This window comes from Phoxinus phoxinus (assembly GCF_949152265.1).
Source record: "Phoxinus phoxinus genome assembly, chromosome: 1".
NCBI classification, from domain to species: Eukaryota; Metazoa; Chordata; class Actinopteri; order Cypriniformes; family Leuciscidae; genus Phoxinus; species Phoxinus phoxinus.
In genome coordinates this window covers 7,531,276-7,549,049 of record NC_136876.1, presented here as the reverse complement: position 1 = coordinate 7,549,049, position 17,774 = coordinate 7,531,276, and the positions used below count along the sequence as shown (strand labels likewise).

The 17,774-nt window shown below is 41.5% G+C and overlaps 3 protein-coding genes across 3 annotated transcripts in view; 2 read left to right on the top strand and 1 right to left on the bottom strand.

The window, feature by feature from the left end:
- LOC307000301 (uncharacterized protein) overlaps positions 1-17,774 on the top strand; it is a 220,438-nt gene that overhangs the window by 217 nt on the left and 202,447 nt on the right. The gene's annotated exons all lie outside the window — the stretch shown is intronic.
- The window catches only part of LOC307000690 (uncharacterized protein), a 441,581-nt gene that overhangs the window by 387,156 nt on the left and 36,651 nt on the right, over positions 1-17,774 (bottom strand). The window lies entirely within an intron of this gene.
- On the top strand, positions 6,464-8,777 carry LOC307000986 (uncharacterized protein). Its single transcript, XM_079617044.1, has 2 exons — positions 6,464-6,592; positions 7,437-8,777. The coding sequence occupies exons 1-2, from the start codon at positions 6,559-6,561 to the stop codon at positions 8,273-8,275; spliced, it is 873 nt and encodes a 290-aa protein (XP_079473170.1). The 5' UTR covers positions 6,464-6,558; the 3' UTR covers positions 8,276-8,777.

Below are 17,774 nucleotides of genomic sequence, written 5' to 3'. Positions count from 1 at the left end.
TCACATTTAGATATGCAGTTAAACTATCGAATATGTACTGAATTTTCAACAAATGGTCAGTAAAGGGATGTGGTCAAGTCAAACTAAGTATAATTTTAACACATTCATATGCGTATGAATGGAAGTCAGTGGAACAAAAACAGTCTAGTGTGACCGGCCCTCAGGTATTAAAGTCTTTAGTAAAATAAATACAGAAGCATGGAATATAGCCTATATATTATGTTTTAAACGTTTTGGAAATTGGAAAATCAATGTACATCATTCATGGAAGGGATCATTTATAAAAATGCATCAAAAGGATCATAATATTTAATAGCAGTTATATATTACATTACTTATGTCCTCACTTCATATTCTTCTCTTAGAATTATTTTGATGTAATAAAAATAAAAATGATTTTCTTTCATTTCATTTCACTTTTTGTTATTACATCAGAGCATTTTATATATCCTTTCACTTCATATTCCTCTCTTTTAATTATTTTTGTTGTACTCACAATGAAATAACGTTTTCTCTTTGATTTCAGAACTGATGGAAGTGAAAGAGGAGAGTGAAGAACTGAGTGAAGTGGAGGAGGAACATCATGTCCAACCTGGAGAAAAACCTTTGAGTCGCTCAAAGACTAAACAGACATTTTTAAAGAAAACAAGAGCCAAGAAATCTTTCACCTGCACTTATTGTGGAAAGAGTTACACAGCCAAACATAATCTTAAGCTTCACTTGAAGATACACACTGGAGAGAAGCCGTTCATGTGTGATCAATGCGGGACGAGTTTCACATACAAACATAGTCTTGATGCTCACATGATGATTCACACTGGAGAAAAGTCGCATGCATGCGATCAGTGCGGGAAGAGTTTCAAAGATTCATCACACCTTAAGATTCACATGAGAGTTCACACCGGAGAGAAGCCGTTCACCTGCCATCTGTGTGAGAAGAGTTTCACACAATCATCACACCTTAATATTCACATGAGGATCCACACCGGAGTGAAGCCGTTCACTTGTGATCAGTGCGGCAAAACATTTTTTAGGGCATCAGACCTGAAGACACACCTGACAGTTCATACGAAGGAGAAGCCGCATTCATGTTCTGTGTGTGGAAAGAGTTTTTCTCTGCTGTGCAGTTTAAAAGTACATCAGAAAACTCATACTGGTGTGAGAGAGTACATGTGCTTTGAGTGTGAGAAGACTTTTACTATAGCGAGCCGTTTAAAAACACACCAGAGAATTCACACAGGAGAAAAAACGTACAAGTGTTCACACTGTGACAAAAGATTCAGTCAGTCAGGAAATCTGAAAACACATGAGAGGATCCACACTGGAGAAAAACCTTACAAGTGTGATCAGTGCGGGAAGAGTTTTGCTTTCAAACGCTACCTGGAGAAACACATGAAGAAAATTCAGTGTTAAATTACAGTGAAGAAGTCACTTATTCTGCATTTACACTGCAAGTCTTAATGCACAGATCAGATATTTTTAACCATATCTTTTTTTTTTTTTTTGGCCTACCTTTTTACATTCACTATATTTGTAATTCACAAAATTTGCAATAAGGTTTCATTTGTTAACGTTAGTTGAAATATTAACTCGCAATGAACAATATATTTCTTACATAATTTGTACTCTAATGGAAAACACCAGCACAAACACACACTTCATTCATTATTTTTATGACTCTTGATTAATCTTTCTTTTTTTTTCTGACAGAAATATCAAAGTGAATAAAGTTTATTTATCGAATACTCTTATGATTGTAGCCATGTTTCTCTAAACTTCTCTGTTTTTTGTTGTTGTTGTTGCAGTAGACGTGTTCAACTTGAGCTCATGTGATTCATGTGATAATGTCTTGTTTTACAGTGGTTAATTTGACACCCATACCTTATTTTTTTGTATTCTCAGGTTAGGTAAGTCGAATCTGACCTAAATTATAAGCACTTTAAAATACTGTACATACAATTGGACAGAAAATTTCTCTGTGGTCTGTTCTGGCTGAACGACTTAAAACCAATGCCCGGGAGGCAGACTTTGTTATAAATAAATGAGTTTATTGATTATTGATTAAAGCATTTGACACATGCTTTTCATCTTTTAAGAACAACATAGTGTCGTCAGCCAACTGTGCCGTCACTATCCCGATGACGTGGCCACTTGATCGAGTCTTCCCTTACTATGGCAAGCCGTTAGCATTAGATACCCCTGACTGTACTAGTCAGAATTTAGTCAAAATTTCAATTTCAGTTATATAAATATAAATATTAAGGATCTGTATAATATGTGGGTTTTAATACATTTTCAGAGCTTGTTTTGTTTGTTGCATGGATTGCTCAGCTAAACAGGCAAATAAGAGACTATCAACTACTAATATTTTATTATTATTATTATTATACAAAAGTCTCATTAAAACGTCTACAAATGTTTAAAACAGATCAGAGATCAGGCAAAACCCATAGACACTTCTTCAATGGTTCGCTGCATGATGGGTTCACAGAGATCATTGACATTTCAAAACGGTTATGAGGCAACGAAGCCTCGTTTACTGAAATCATGTGACTTTCACAGTTTGATACACGCTCTGAACCACCACAAATCTGAACATGATTTGAAACAAAGATTCATAAAGGTGTCTGAGTTTGTGAAGCAGTGTTTCGAAAGCACCCATCACTACTTTAACTACATGAGTAAGACATTATTAGCAAGTTGTTTGCATAAAATAGTCCATTGAAACTCACTTGATGTAATGTTTCTTTTAGACGTGAACAAGAAAGGAAAAACAGAAGCCAAAAAATCTGTCTCCTAAAAAACGCTTCACATGTAAATCAAGTCTGAAGATTCACATGAGGGTTCACACTGGGAATTATATATTATAGAAAGTCTTAAGGGGTTGGAACAACACAAGGGTGAGTAATTACTGACAGAGTTTACATTCTTGGGTGAACTAACCTTTTAATTGTTCAGTTGAGGTTTATTTGTGTACTCTATTACTCAAGTCTCTTATTTCACTACACTGTGGCTGCACTTATGGCTCGTTTCCACTGAGCGGTACGGTACAGTACGGTAGGGAATTATTTGCGCTTCCACTGTCAAAAGTAATGAATGGTACCAAAACGGCACTAAAAGTGTGGAGCTAGACTCACTGCAGAACGTTGATTGGTTAACAGAGAATCATCACTTGCGTGTGCTACAAGGGGAATGACAACATTTAGAAGCGGCATTTTTTAATATACAGTGGAAATATAATACGACTGTTATTGTATCACGAAATGTAGTTTTAAGAGTTTTTCAGGCGAGAATGTAGTTGTTTAAAGCTCAAATCTATGGTTTATTTATAAAGATTGATGAAAATTTTATCCAGGTTATGAGATCCAGGCGATCACCGGACGCTCATGTTCCCCTCCTGGAACAGCCTTTCCTCGGCTAGTCGTTCTGACGTTTGCCGTCTGACGTCTCTGTAGTGGTTAAACATGAGATATAATTTGTCTTGTGTAGAACTAACAGGCAATCTTTGGTCTCGTGAATGATATAATTCGTTCCCTGGCCAATCGGTTTGGCTGAGGGCTAAGTGAAGTTTCATTTAGGCTATTTAACTTTACCGTTGTAATGTTTGACTAGAGCACTGGATTTTTATATGTATCTTCAAATTCAAAGCTATTCATTTAGATTGTATGCCAGATGTAACAATTTAGTCTCATATACTTAATTATAGTTGAAGAATAATGATATTTGGTCTTGTGCATCTCATTGGTGATTCATTGTGTCACTGGTGTTGCTGTCTTTTTTCTCTCTCACTTTAAAGGTGCAGTATGTAGATTTCAGCGTCCTCTAGCGGTGATGTTTCAGATTGCAACCAATAAGTTTACAAGCGCGTGCTCGAGTACCGGCCAGACTGAGACGCAACACACCGGAGAAAGCATCACACAACATGCTGGAAACTTAGGTAAACTCCCACTGCAACGTGAATAGGCTACTTTTATCAGCTTAAAGTTGAACTAATGCTCCATGCTCGTGTCCACTTAAAATCCACCACAATGAATCAATGTATATAGTTAGAGTAAAGGCACTGCAATTCACTCACACAAATAGGGCTGATCGGCGGCTTCACTCCATTAAACACACTCCAGGGGGGAATATTCAATCCTCTGTCTCTCTTCGGTACACTCTGAAACATATGACTTCTTCAAACGGTCAATTTCACATTCACCTTCTCTTCTTCACGCTTTTCAATTAATTTCAGATAGGAAATATTCACTTATCTTTCTCGTGTTCTGTGTGCAGTGTCGAATCAGCCGATAGCTTGATCCAGCAAGCCTCCATAGATCACTCCCAACTAGTTTCCCCGTGACAAGCCAATGTCCGACTCTCTCCACACACGCTGCGGTCCTAAGAACAATAACTGTGCCCTGTACCTGTCCTGACTTCAACACGAACTCAAACTCCTTCTTCTTCCTTGACTGAACACTCCTCTTCTTCCTGAATGTCCTTTTTATCCTCAGCTTAACAAACAGAAAGCCCGCGGGGACGCTGCTTTTCGCTCTCCCGCACCTGCAGTGCATCAGCGCTAATCAGGTCTGACAGTATTCTCGGTAACACCCGGAACCGGAGAGGGAGGTGTCGCACACAATTGCTTCCCTCCAGGAACTCGGCACTCGGGAGAAGGTTCCGCTCACGTTCCGAGCGTTTTTGTCACCCGTGACACGTCTTTTCTGGCGTCTTCTCACTGAAATAAACAATTAGTGCAGCAGCAGCGAGCATGAGGAGAATATGTTGAGTTCATTCATGAGCGATTTTGTGTTTGTTTGTGGGATTGTTTCGATGTTTGGAGTGAGAACTGTTACTGAAGTCAAGTTAAAGTTTGAGATCTGTGAGGGGAATTGGTGGGCAGATTGAGGCTTCGTGAAGCCCGACACCCGTCTCAACGGTGACACCTAGTGGTCACTTGCAGTTGTTGATCTGAAACAACCTTGACAACGAGTCATTAAAAATGTGTTGTTTTTTTATTATTGTATTTTTCTAATATGTGAAGCTTGTAAACTGTAGGCTCCTCACTGTGCATGGTGTTATTTTGGTCATGAAAAATGAATATTAAAGGGTTAGTTCACCCAAAAATGGAAATTCTGTCAGTAATTACTCACCCTCATGTTGTTCCAACCCCTTATGCAGAGCCACTGTAGTCACTTGGACTATTGTAACGATGCTTTAATAACTATTCTGGGCCGGCGAGTTTGGGTCCCTCTGAAAGCCTATGGAGGAGTGAGACTGCCTTCAGATTTCATCAAAAATATCTTAATTTGTGATCCGAAGATGAACGAAAGACTTACATGGTTGGAACAACATGAAGGTGAGTAATTACTGACAGAATTTTCATTTTTGGGTGAACTAACCCTTTAATAAAAGAAATCAAGCCACAATGTCTCACTTTTTTAGAGATTTTTATAAAAAATCTGTTGCCATTTTCATACCTTTATTTCTTTGTCCATTTATCTTTGGAAGATTACATTTATCTATTAAACTTGATGTTTATTCACTCAAAAAAATGTTGGGTTGTTTCAACCCAATTTTAGGTAAAATATGGACAAACCCAAACGTTGGGTTAAAAATGTAATGTAAAAATTTAACCCAACGGCTGAGTTTTTTTACCCAAAATTGGGTTGAAACAACCCAGCATTTTTTAGAGTGTTCTAACACTTTATTGCCCCTCAATGAGTAATGAATGTTTTTTCTTTATTTTTTAAGAGTTTTATGATCATTGTCAGTTTCTAGATCTGTAACATGTTAATTATTGAATTACTTGATTGCAATTAATAGTTATTATAAAGTCGAACTATATTTAGATTCACATATTACGGTGTTGTAGGTATTTGCATGAAGAGGTTTGTAGATATAGGTTATTTAATTATGGCTGTTTTACAGGCTTTTATCATGTATCCTGACTCAAATAATGTGTTTCTAACAGCAAACACTCAGAATAAAGTGAGATGATCTGCTGATGATCCTGAATGGCTTGTTGAATGAGTGTTGATAGTCTGAGGCTCATCAATATTAACAGATCTGCTGAAAACACTCTTTATTTCATGACAATAGTTCCTGTTTTCACCTCATTTATTATGCTGATGTCTCCAGATCTCCTGTAAATTGACAATTAAAGCTCATTTCATTGGTGTCAGCAGACTGAGGGTATTTGTTGGTTACTATATGTAGCCTATGTTTATTTCTGTTTATGCTTTTAACTGTGTTTTTCTTACCAGTGTTTATACGTGGAAGATTTTACAATATGTATATTCTGTTGTCCATGAGCATAAAAACAAACTCAGTAACTGATATATTTTTTATTTATCTAGATCAGCTCCTCCCACTGTAATTCATCATCAGTGAAGCTCCTCCCACTGCAATTACATCATCAGATCAGCTCCTCCCACTGCAATTCTCCAATAAATGCTGTAAATTCCCATCAGCTGCAAGTGAAGAAGAGCAGCAAAGCATCAGGAAGAGCTGAAATCTGCAGAGACTGAGTTTATTAAAGAGGACAGTGAGAACACGAGTGATCCAGAACCCTGCAGAATGAAACACACTGAAGATCCTGAAGAACAAAGAGGTTGGTGTTTATTCTTCATTCATTCATGATGCTGAACAACATTCATGTTAGAAACATTCAAGCACTTCATCACTTTTAGATAAACAGTTAAACTATGAAATGGTACACTTAGTACTTTTAGATATACAGTTTAACTGAAGTGGCTGCAAAAGTGTCTGCTATTTATATACAAATGGTCAGTAAAGGGAGGTTTCATATTGATTGTCAACATCAGGTCAAACTCCATTTAAATATTTGAACTGGTTTATTTTACATTTATTTTATATATGGTTATTTGTATCAATTTTACCAGAATTTTACATGAATTTTGTGCATTTTTTAACAAACATGTATAACAAATAATAATCATATTCCAAAATGTACAAATTTACAATCTACTCCGCTTTACTGCAAACATTTGTTTTCTTTCTCGCAGTGAAATTCACTTGATCTTGTGTTTCTTGTGTCACACATGCGTGTGAAGTCAACGGAAGGAGAAGTTTAGTGTGAACGGCCCTTAATAATTAAAACGTTTTAGTCGTTTTTAACATAATTATATATCAATCTAAAAGTTGGTGTCAAAATATGGCAGTATTGTGTGTTTTAATGTTCATTTCATGTTAGATAATTGTGTAATTGATAAAATATATTTAATACTTTTCACTACAGAAACATGGGATTTGTGCCAATAATGTTTACAAATTAATAACTGGAAGATCAGTGTACCTCATTCATGGAAAGTTTCAGGGATGTTTAATTAATTTATAAAAATACATAAATTATTGTAATATTTTATTGCAGTTTTGATCATTTAGAAAATTTGAAAATGAGTTTTTCTTTCATGTCAGGCCTTCTTTAATTTCAGACCCGATGGAAGAGAGCGAGGAGAGTGAAGAACTGAGAGAAGTGAAGGAGGAACATCATGTCAAACCTGGAGGAAAACCTCAAAGCTCAAAGACTAATAAGACATTTTTAAAGAAAAGAAGAGCCAAGAAATCTACAACCTGCACTCAATGTGGAAAGAGTCTCACAAGCAAACATAATCTTGAGATTCACATGAGGATCCACACCGGAGAGAAGCCGTTCCCATGCCATAAATGTGGGAAAAGTTTCAGTCAATCATCAAACCTTAATGCTCACACGAGGATCCACACCAGAGAGAAGCCGTTCACATGTGATCAATGCGGCAAAACATTTAAAGGATCATCAAACCTGAAGAAACACCTGACAGTTCATACGAAGGAGAAGCCACATTCATGTTCTGTGTGTGGAAAGAGTTTTTCACGGCTGCAATATTTACGTGGACATGAGAAAATTCACACTGGTGTGAGAGAGTACATGTGCTTTGAGTGTGGGAAGTCTTTTATTGAAGAGAAACATTTAAAACGGCACCAGAGAATTCACACTGGAGAAAAACCTTACAAGTGTTCACACTGTGATAAGAGATTCAGTGTGTCATCAAATCTGAGAACACATGAGAGGATCCACACTGGAGAAAAACCTTACAAGTGTTCACACTGCCACAAGAGATTCAGTGACTCATCATATCTGAGAACACATGAGAGGATCCACACTGGAGAGAAGCCGCACTCATGTGATCAGTGTGGGAAGAGTTTCTCTGTTAAAAGTCACCTGAAGCGACACATGAAGATCCATGCAGTGGAGAAACCATATCACCGCAGTCTGAGATCTGAGATAAAGTAGTTCATCTTTATGTGCTGAGAAACAAAAGCTGCTTTTCCACCTTCAGAAAAGGTTCCAGTTGTGTTTCCACTTGAGCCTGGTACTGGCCCTGAACTCTCAGCACACTTGGCTAACCGTGCCGAACCGTGATGGTAGAATGTGTGTGTACTTGTGGTGTACAGTTTAATTATTTCCAGATAATCATTAATTTTCAGTTCGTTCACCAAAATGATTCATTAATTGATTCGTTCAGTGATAATTTCTTCATATTACATAAATACGCCAGCAGGGGCGAAAAACGGTGTGTTATGTCTTCAAGGAGTGGTGGTAAAATGCCATTTTTAAAATGCGATGCTAAAGTTTGAGCTGACTCACAAATGTGCTCGATTACAACAACTCTTCCTCTTCTCAACATGGACTGCGTGTTCCCGGGGTTTATGTAAATTTTAGGGTTGGTGATGTCACTAACCCTTGAGGAATGTTGTTTAGTCCCTACCAGCCGCTTGTTGTAGTCCTTTTCTTTAAAAGCAAATATCTTCCTTTGCTTTGAACTTTGAGCGTTGTAACTTTGCAGATGTTGTTTATGCTCAAACAGCAACTTTACACACTAACTAAAGTTAGAAAAGTGAAATCATACTTTACCACCCCTTTAAGTCAACAAAAATATTTACTTGTAACAAAAAATGTATTTGGCTTTATAAAAATGTGTGCCTAATTTACTCATTAAAATAATAAAATAAGTGGTTCAGATGACCAAAGCCCAAGGTTTTCTTCCATACTTAACATTTTAGCTACTCTTCCACAGAGCTACCCGGTTCACTGAGCTGCACATGCGCAGCTTCAACTCGAGCTTAGATAAACCCCCGAGTAAAGCAAGTAGCAAGATGCCTAAATTATGCAGGTGGAGCTGGGGAGGTGGAGGGACGCCAGAACAGCTGATGCTGCAGCAAGCTGAGCGGCTGCTTATGCTCTGGCAGTTATGCTCAACTTCACTAATTGTTTATTTTCATGATCGTTTTCAGCAATTAGTACTTGCAGCCCTAGTTAATTTAAGTTTGTTTTGATCATCAAAACTCAGCTTTTTAAAAGTTTGAATCAGTTGAACCAAATGCTTTGTAAAAAATTAATCACTGCTTTAAAACGTTCAAAACATCACACGCTGGTCAGAACAGTGTAAATGCAACAAAAACTGGCCAAACATGGATAAAAACACCTTTTACAAACTATTGCAGATATGTTATTGAGGATAATCAATCAAATGCAATCAACAAATCATCTAATATTATAAATATTAAGGATCTGTATAATATGTGGGTTTTAATATATTTTCAGAGCTTGTTTTGTTTGTTGCATGGATTGCTCAGCTAAACAGGCGAATAAGAGACTATCAACTACTAATATTTTTTTATTATTATTATTATTATACAAAAGTCTCATTAAAACGTCTACAAATGTTTAAAACTGATCAGAGATCAGGCAAAACCCATAGACACTTCTTCAATGGTTCGCTGCATGATGGGTTCACAGAGATCATTGACATTTCAAAACAGTTATAAGGCAACGAAGCCTCGTTTACTGAAATCATGTGACTTTCACAGTTTGATACACGTTCTGAACCACCACAAATCTGAACATGATTTGAAACAAAGATTCATAAAGGTGTCTGAGCTTTGTGAAGCTGTGTTTCGAAAGCACCCATCACTACTTTAACTACATGAGTAAGACATTATTAGCAAGTTGTTTGCATAAAATAGTCCATTGAAACTGGACAAATTCTTTTAGACTTGAACAAGAAAGGAAAAACAGAAGCCAAAAAATCTGTCTCCTAAAAAACACTTCACATGTAAATCAAGTCTGAAGATTGTGAAGGGTTGTGAAGAACGTGAGGGTTCACACTGGGAAGAAGCGAAATGCTGGAAGTCCTTTACTACAGAAGATGAACTGAAAGACCACCAGAAAATTCACACTGGAAAAACCTTTTGGAGGCAAAGTTCAGGAGCTGAAGAAGAGGCCATAACACTTTTAATAGAGACATGAATCTGATATAATTTTTTTACTCGTTCTTCATTGTTTTTCATCAGAACATCTAGTTTCTCTTCCACTTCTACTCTTGGAAATGCAATATATACTTTCATGTATATTTTACCCCTCCTTGAACTGGCAACTTAACGTTGTGGAGGGGTTTGAGTACTCGAATGACCCTAGGAGCTATGTTGTCCGGGGCTATGTGCCCCTGGTAGTGTCTCCCAAGGCAAACAGGTCCTAGGCGACGGGTCAGACTAAGAGTGGTTCAAAAAACCCTTTATGAGGAAAATTCAATCGAGAACCGTGACGTCGCCCGGTATGGCGCAGCCGGGGCCCCACCCTGGAGCCAGGCCCGGGGTTGGGACTCGTATGCGAGCGTGGGGCCGCCTTCCCCTGGGCTCACCATCTACAGGAGGGACCGTAATGGGTCAGTGCTGAGAGGATCGGGCGGCAGTCGAAGGCGGGGGCCTCGGCAACCCGATCCCTGGACACGGAAACTAGCTCTAGGGACGTGGAACGTCACCTCGCTGGCGGGGAAGGAGCCTGAGATTGTGCGGGAGGTTGAGAGGTTCCAACTAGAGATAGTTGGAATCACCTCTACGCACGGCTTAGGCTCTGGAACCACACTCCTTGAGAGAGGATGGACTCTTCACCACTCTGGAGTTGCCCATGGTGAGAAGCGGCGGGCTGGTGTGGGTTTGTTTATAGCCCCCCAGCTCAGCCGCCATGTGTTGGAGTTTACCCCGGTGAACGAGAGGGTCGTTTCCCTGCGCCTACGGGTCGGGATAGGTCTCTCACTGTTGTGTGTGCCTACGGGCCAAACGGCTGTGCAGTAGAGGATGGATACCCGACCCGAGCCCGACGGGACACGCCGGTACCCGACGGGCCGGGCCGGGTTCGAACAGATATTTAGAAATGATGTTCGGGTTCGGGTCGGGCTCGGTCACATCAGCGCGATAAGGCATTGAACATTTTAAATTTAAAATAGCTTATTATGTAGGTAGCCGATGTGCCTGATGCTTTCACTTGATGCAAACGTTCGTTTTTGTGATTAAAATACATGTAAAATATTACCATAACATCTGTCTTCCTGTGTGCGGACATTTGTTTATGTAGCCGTGACAACGAAACACGTGCATAATGTGCGCGCGCCAGGTGTTAAGAGCGCTTGTTGCTCCGCGCGCTGATGCGCTTGTCCTGTTGACATTTCCGATTGCCTTCCTACAGTTGCTTAATAAAAGCGGGGTTTCCACACAAACAAACATACAATTGTCATTAGTATGAGAAAAAAATGGGATTTTAACTGCCGGTCTCGGGTCGGGCTCGAACATAAATATCTTTATACCTGTCGGGCTCGGGTCGGGTTCGGTTACTGCTCTGTCGGACGCGAGCCAGGCTCGGACTGAAAAATTCGGCCCGATCCGCACTCTACTACTCTACAGAGTATCCGGCCTTCTTGGAGTCTCTGGGAGGGGTGCTGGAAAGTGCTCCGACTGGAGACTCCGTCGTTCTACTGGGGGACTTCAACGCCTACGTGGGCAACGACAGTGTTACCTGGAGGGGCGTGATCAGGGCAGAGCGGTGTTCAGTTATTGGACTTCTGTGCTAGTTGCAGTTTGTCCATTACGAACATCATGTTCAAGCATAAGGGTGTCCATCAGTACACGTGGCACCAGGACACCCTAGGTCGTAGGTCGATGATCAACTTTGTGGTCGTTTGGCTTGGACACTTGGGTAAAGAGAGGGGCGGAGCTGTCAACTGATCACCACCTGGTGGTGAGTTGGATCCGATGGCGGAGGAGGAAGCTGGACAGACTCGGCAGAACCAAGCGTACTGTAAGGGTCTGCTGGGAACGTTTGGCCGAGTCTCTCTTCAATCCGAGAGATCTTCAACTCCCAAAGCTGTGGCCTTAAGGTCTCCGTTGCCTCTCGAGGCGGCAATCCCAGAACCCGGTGGTGGACACCGGAAGTAAAGGATGCCGTCAAGCTGAAGGAGGAGTCCTATCAGGCCTGGTTGGCTTGTGGGACTCCTGAGGCAGCTGACGGGTACCGGCAGGCCAAGCGAACTGCAGCCTGGGTGGTTGTGGAGGCCCTACCACCGCTGTCTACAGTGGAGGTGGGCAGCTGTTGATCTCAACTGGGGATGTCGTCGGACGGTGGAAGGAATACTTCGAGGATCTCCTCAATCCCGCCGTCACGTCTTCCATTGAGGAAGCAGAGGCTGAGGGCTCAGATGTGGACTCGTCCATCACCCAAGCTGAAGTCACCGAGGTAGTCAAGAAACTCATCGGTGGCAAGGGAAAGTATATGCCAGGGTACTGGAGAGGAGAATACGGCCAATAGTAGAACCTCGGATTCAGGAGGAACAGTGCGGTTTTCGTCCAGGCCGTGCAACACTGAACCAGCTCTATACCCTCTACAGGGTGCTGGAGGGTTTGCCCAACCAATCCACATGTGCTTTGTGGATTTGGAGAAGGCATTCGACTGTGTCCCTCGTCGCGGCCTGTGGAGGGTGCTCCGGGAGTATGGGGTCCGGGGTCCTTTGCTAAGGGCTGCCTGCTCCGCCCGGGTCGCCGCACTGCCTGCTCCGTCCTGATCTTCTGTCCTGCCGCAGTCTTCAGGTCCTCTTCCGCTCCACGGGCCTGGCCCTCCATCCCACCCCCGGGTCTGCCTCAGCTCCACCCAGATAAATTTCCCAGATCTCACTGCCCGGACTCATCATCACTGATTGCATTCACCTGTTTCACATTACCTTGTTTAACTCACCCTATAATAGCCTGGTTTTTACATTCATTCCCTGTGAAGTCTTGTTTTAGTGTCATACTGAAATTCTGATCGTTTTCCCGGTTTTCATGTCTCTTGGTTTTTGGATCTCTTGCCCTGTTCCATGGATTAATCTTTTGCCTCTGACCCCTGCCTGTTTCGTGTGTTTGTTTGTATAGACTGCCTGCCTGTGTTTGACCTTGCCTGTTCTTTGGATTACCCCTTAATAAATACTGCATTTGGATTCTCCACCTTCGTGTCTTGGAGCAGTTCATGAGAAAAATAGCATAAACAACCTTTAAACAACACCCTTTAAACAACACCAGCTCTGGCTCCAGCTTTGAGATGTTTGGTGGGTCCAGTGAAATTCCTAGTTTTAATATTACTTTATTTTTCCCACGTAACAAAACTTTCTTTGATAACAATATCTCAATATTTGCAGGGCTCAACACAAATGAGCTTTTCTACAGGTTCATTCTGGTTCAGATTTTTACTTGCCCTGCAAAAAGTTTAACTGGACCCACCAAAAAAAAAAAAAAAAAAAAAGTATTTTAATAGATATAAAGACAAGTAAACAGTACAAGTAAAAAGAACAAATGAACAAATTACAAACAATAGCACAAATAAATACAATCAGGGCAGGACTGGGCAGTCTGGGGCCCCTGGGCTTGAGTTTATGTTTGGGCCCTACATACAGTATTTATAAGTGAACACACCCATGCTAAAGTTGGATAAAAAGAGGAATAAAAAAATCATCTTTTGGAAATTGATCTTAATGCCTTAATTACCCATTTTTTTGTGAATGAATAATGTATCTTACATAAATAAATGTTCTTCCTTGAAATACAGTCAGGACACCCCTATGTTAAATTCCCATAGAGGCAGGCAGATTTTTATTTTAAAGGCCAGTTATTTCATGGATACTATGGATAAAGTTCCCTTGGCCTTTGGAATTAAAATAGCCCCACATCATCACATACCCTTCACCAGACCTAGATTTTGGCATGGTTTTATTTCAGTTAGGATGATGTGGGCTTAATCAAACTGTATAACGTGTGTGTTTGATGGTTGTGTAAATATGAGAAATACCAAGGCTGTGTCCAGAACTGCATATTTCCCTACTATATAGTAGGGGGAAAGCAGTAAGCGAGCGAATAAGTATGTCAGAATCCTTAGTATCCATAAAGTAGGTCGAGAATTACCTGGGTGATGTACTAATTCTCTCGAGATTCGGATGTAAGGCGTATACTTATAGTGCGTCCGAATATGCCTACTATGTAGGTAGCCGATGTGCCTGATGCTTTCACTTGATGCAAACGTTCGTTTTTGTGATTAAAATACATGTAAAATATTACCATAACATCCGTCTTCCTGTGTGCGGACATTTGTTTATGTAGCCGTGACAACGAAACACGTGCATAATGTGCGCGCGCCAGGTGTTAAGAGCGCTTGTTGCTCCGCGCGCTGATGCGCTTGTCCTGTTGACATTTCCGATTGCCTTCCTACAGTTGCTTAATAAAAGCGGGGTTTCCACACAAACAAACATACAATTGTCATTAGTATGAGAAAAAAATGGGATTTTAACTGCCGGTCTCGGGTCGGGCTCGAACATAAATATCTTTATACCTGTCGGGCTCGGGTCGGGTTCGGTTACTGCTCTGTCGGACGCGAGCCAGGCTCGGACTGAAAAATTCGGCCCGATCCGCACTCTACTACTCTACAGAGTATCCGGCCTTCTTGGAGTCTCTGGGAGGGGTGCTGGAAAGTGCTCCGACTGGAGACTCCGTCGTTCTACTGGGGGACTTCAACGCCTACGTGGGCAACGACAGTGTTACCTGGAGGGGCGTGATCAGGGCAGAGCGGTGTTCAGTTATTGGACTTCTGTGCTAGTTGCAGTTTGTCCATTACGAACATCATGTTCAAGCATAAGGGTGTCCATCAGTACACGTGGCACCAGGACACCCTAGGTCGTAGGTCGATGATCAACTTTGTGGTCGTTTGGCTTGGACACTTGGGTAAAGAGAGGGGCGGAGCTGTCAACTGATCACCACCTGGTGGTGAGTTGGATCCGATGGCGGAGGAGGAAGCTGGACAGACTCGGCAGAACCAAGCGTACTGTAAGGGTCTGCTGGGAACGTTTGGCCGAGTCTCTCTTCAATCCGAGAGATCTTCAACTCCCAAAGCTGTGGCCTTAAGGTCTCCGTTGCCTCTCGAGGCGGCAATCCCAGAACCCGGTGGTGGACACCGGAAGTAAAGGATGCCGTCAAGCTGAAGGAGGAGTCCTATCAGGCCTGGTTGGCTTGTGGGACTCCTGAGGCAGCTGACGGGTACCGGCAGGCCAAGCGAACTGCAGCCTGGGTGGTTGTGGAGGCCCTACCACCGCTGTCTACAGTGGAGGTGGGCAGCTGTTGATCTCAACTGGGGATGTCGTCGGACGGTGGAAGGAATACTTCGAGGATCTCCTCAATCCCGCCGTCACGTCTTCCATTGAGGAAGCAGAGGCTGAGGGCTCAGATGTGGACTCGTCCATCACCCAAGCTGAAGTCACCGAGGTAGTCAAGAAACTCATCGGTGGCAAGGGAAAGTATATGCCAGGGTACTGGAGAGGAGAATACGGCCAATAGTAGAACCTCGGATTCAGGAGGAACAGTGCGGTTTTCGTCCAGGCCGTGCAACACTGAACCAGCTCTATACCCTCTACAGGGTGCTGGAGGGTTTGCCCAACCAATCCACATGTGCTTTGTGGATTTGGAGAAGGCATTCGACTGTGTCCCTCGTCGCGGCCTGTGGAGGGTGCTCCGGGAGTATGGGGTCCGGGGTCCTTTGCTAAGGGCTGCCTGCTCCGCCCGGGTCGCCGCACTGCCTGCTCCGTCCTGATCTTCTGTCCTGCCGCAGTCTTCAGGTCCTCTTCCGCTCCACGGGCCTGGCCCTCCATCCCACCCCCGGGTCTGCCTCAGCTCCACCCAGATAAATTTCCCAGATCTCACTGCCCGGACTCATCATCACTGATTGCATTCACCTGTTTCACATTACCTTGTTTAACTCACCCTATAATAGCCTGGTTTTTACATTCATTCCCTGTGAAGTCTTGTTTTAGTGTCATACTGAAATTCTGATCGTTTTCCCGGTTTTCATGTCTCTTGGTTTTTGGATCTCTTGCCCTGTTCCATGGATTAATCTTTTGCCTCTGACCCCTGCCTGTTTCGTGTGTTTGTTTGTATAGACTGCCTGCCTGTGTTTGACCTTGCCTGTTCTTTGGATTACCCCTTAATAAATACTGCATTTGGATTCTCCACCTTCGTGTCTTGGAGCAGTTCATGAGAAAAATAGCATAAACAACCTTTAAACAACACCCTTTAAACAACACCAGCTCTGGCTCCAGCTTTGAGATGTTTGGTGGGTCCAGTGAAATTCCTAGTTTTAATATTACTTTATTTTTCCCACGTAACAAAACTTTCTTTGATAACAATATCTCAATATTTGCAGGGCTCAACACAAATGAGCTTTTCTACAGGTTCATTCTGGTTCAGATTTTTACTTGCCCTGCAAAAAGTTTAACTGGACCCACCAAAAAAAAAAAAAAAAAAAAAGTATTTTAATAGATATAAAGACAAGTAAACAGTACAAGTAAAAAGAACAAATGAACAAATTACAAACAATAGCACAAATAAATACAATCAGGGCAGGACTGGGCAGTCTGGGGCCCCTGGGCTTGAGTTTATGTTTGGGCCCTACATACAGTATTTATAAGTGAACACACCCATGCTAAAGTTGGATAAAAAGAGGAATAAAAAAATCATCTTTTGGAAATTGATCTTAATGCCTTAATTACCCATTTTTTTGTGAATGAATAATGTATCTTACATAAATAAATGTTCTTCCTTGAAATACAGTCAGGACACCCCTATGTTAAATTCCCATAGAGGCAGGCAGATTTTTATTTTAAAGGCCAGTTATTTCATGGATACTATGGATAAAGTTCCCTTGGCCTTTGGAATTAAAATAGCCCCACATCATCACATACCCTTCACCAGACCTAGATTTTGGCATGGTTTTATTTCAGTTAGGATGATGTGGGCTTAATCAAACTGTATAACGTGTGTGTTTGATGGTTGTGTAAATATGAGAAATACCAAGGCTGTGTCCAGAACTGCATATTTCCCTACTATATAGTAGGGGGAAAGCAGTAAGCGAGCGAATAAGTATGTCAGAATCCTTAGTATCCATAAAGTAGGTCGAGAATTACCTGGGTGATGTACTAATTCTCTCGAGATTCGGATGTAAGGCGTATACTTATAGTGCGTCCGAATATGCCTACTTACCTACTATATAGTAGGAGAGAACAGTATTTGAAAGCAGTAGTATGTCCGAAACCTCAATACTCATAAAAGAGTAGGTAAGAAGTTTCCGGATGGTTTACTGTTTCTGACCAGATTCTGAAGATTTCGTGGATGGATACTTTTCTATCCCAGGAGGCCACGCGAGAGGATACGTCATTATCAAACATCGCGGAGATCAGCAACACGGGTGCTTTCAAATGTAAGTAAACACGGTTCCTTGTGTTAAAATCACATGTGTTGAACTACTGTAGACTGTTGAAGGTATAAAGGAGTTAGACAGTATAGTATAGTTGTGATTTTGCTGTAAAAACGCGTTTTATTATGTACAGCTAACATGGAAGCTCCAGTATGCACACGTACGTCTCTAAATTGGATTTACATAAACCATATAC

Excerpts from the sequence above, each read along its gene's own strand:
- LOC307000986 (XM_079617044.1), top strand. The coding sequence starts at position 6,559 with ATGAAACACACTGAAGATCCTGAAGAACAAAGAG. Across the intron at positions 6,593-7,436 it reads AGATCCTGAAGAACAAAGAG|ACCCGATGGAAGAGAGCGAG; the intron begins GTTGGTGTTTAT and ends CTTTAATTTCAG.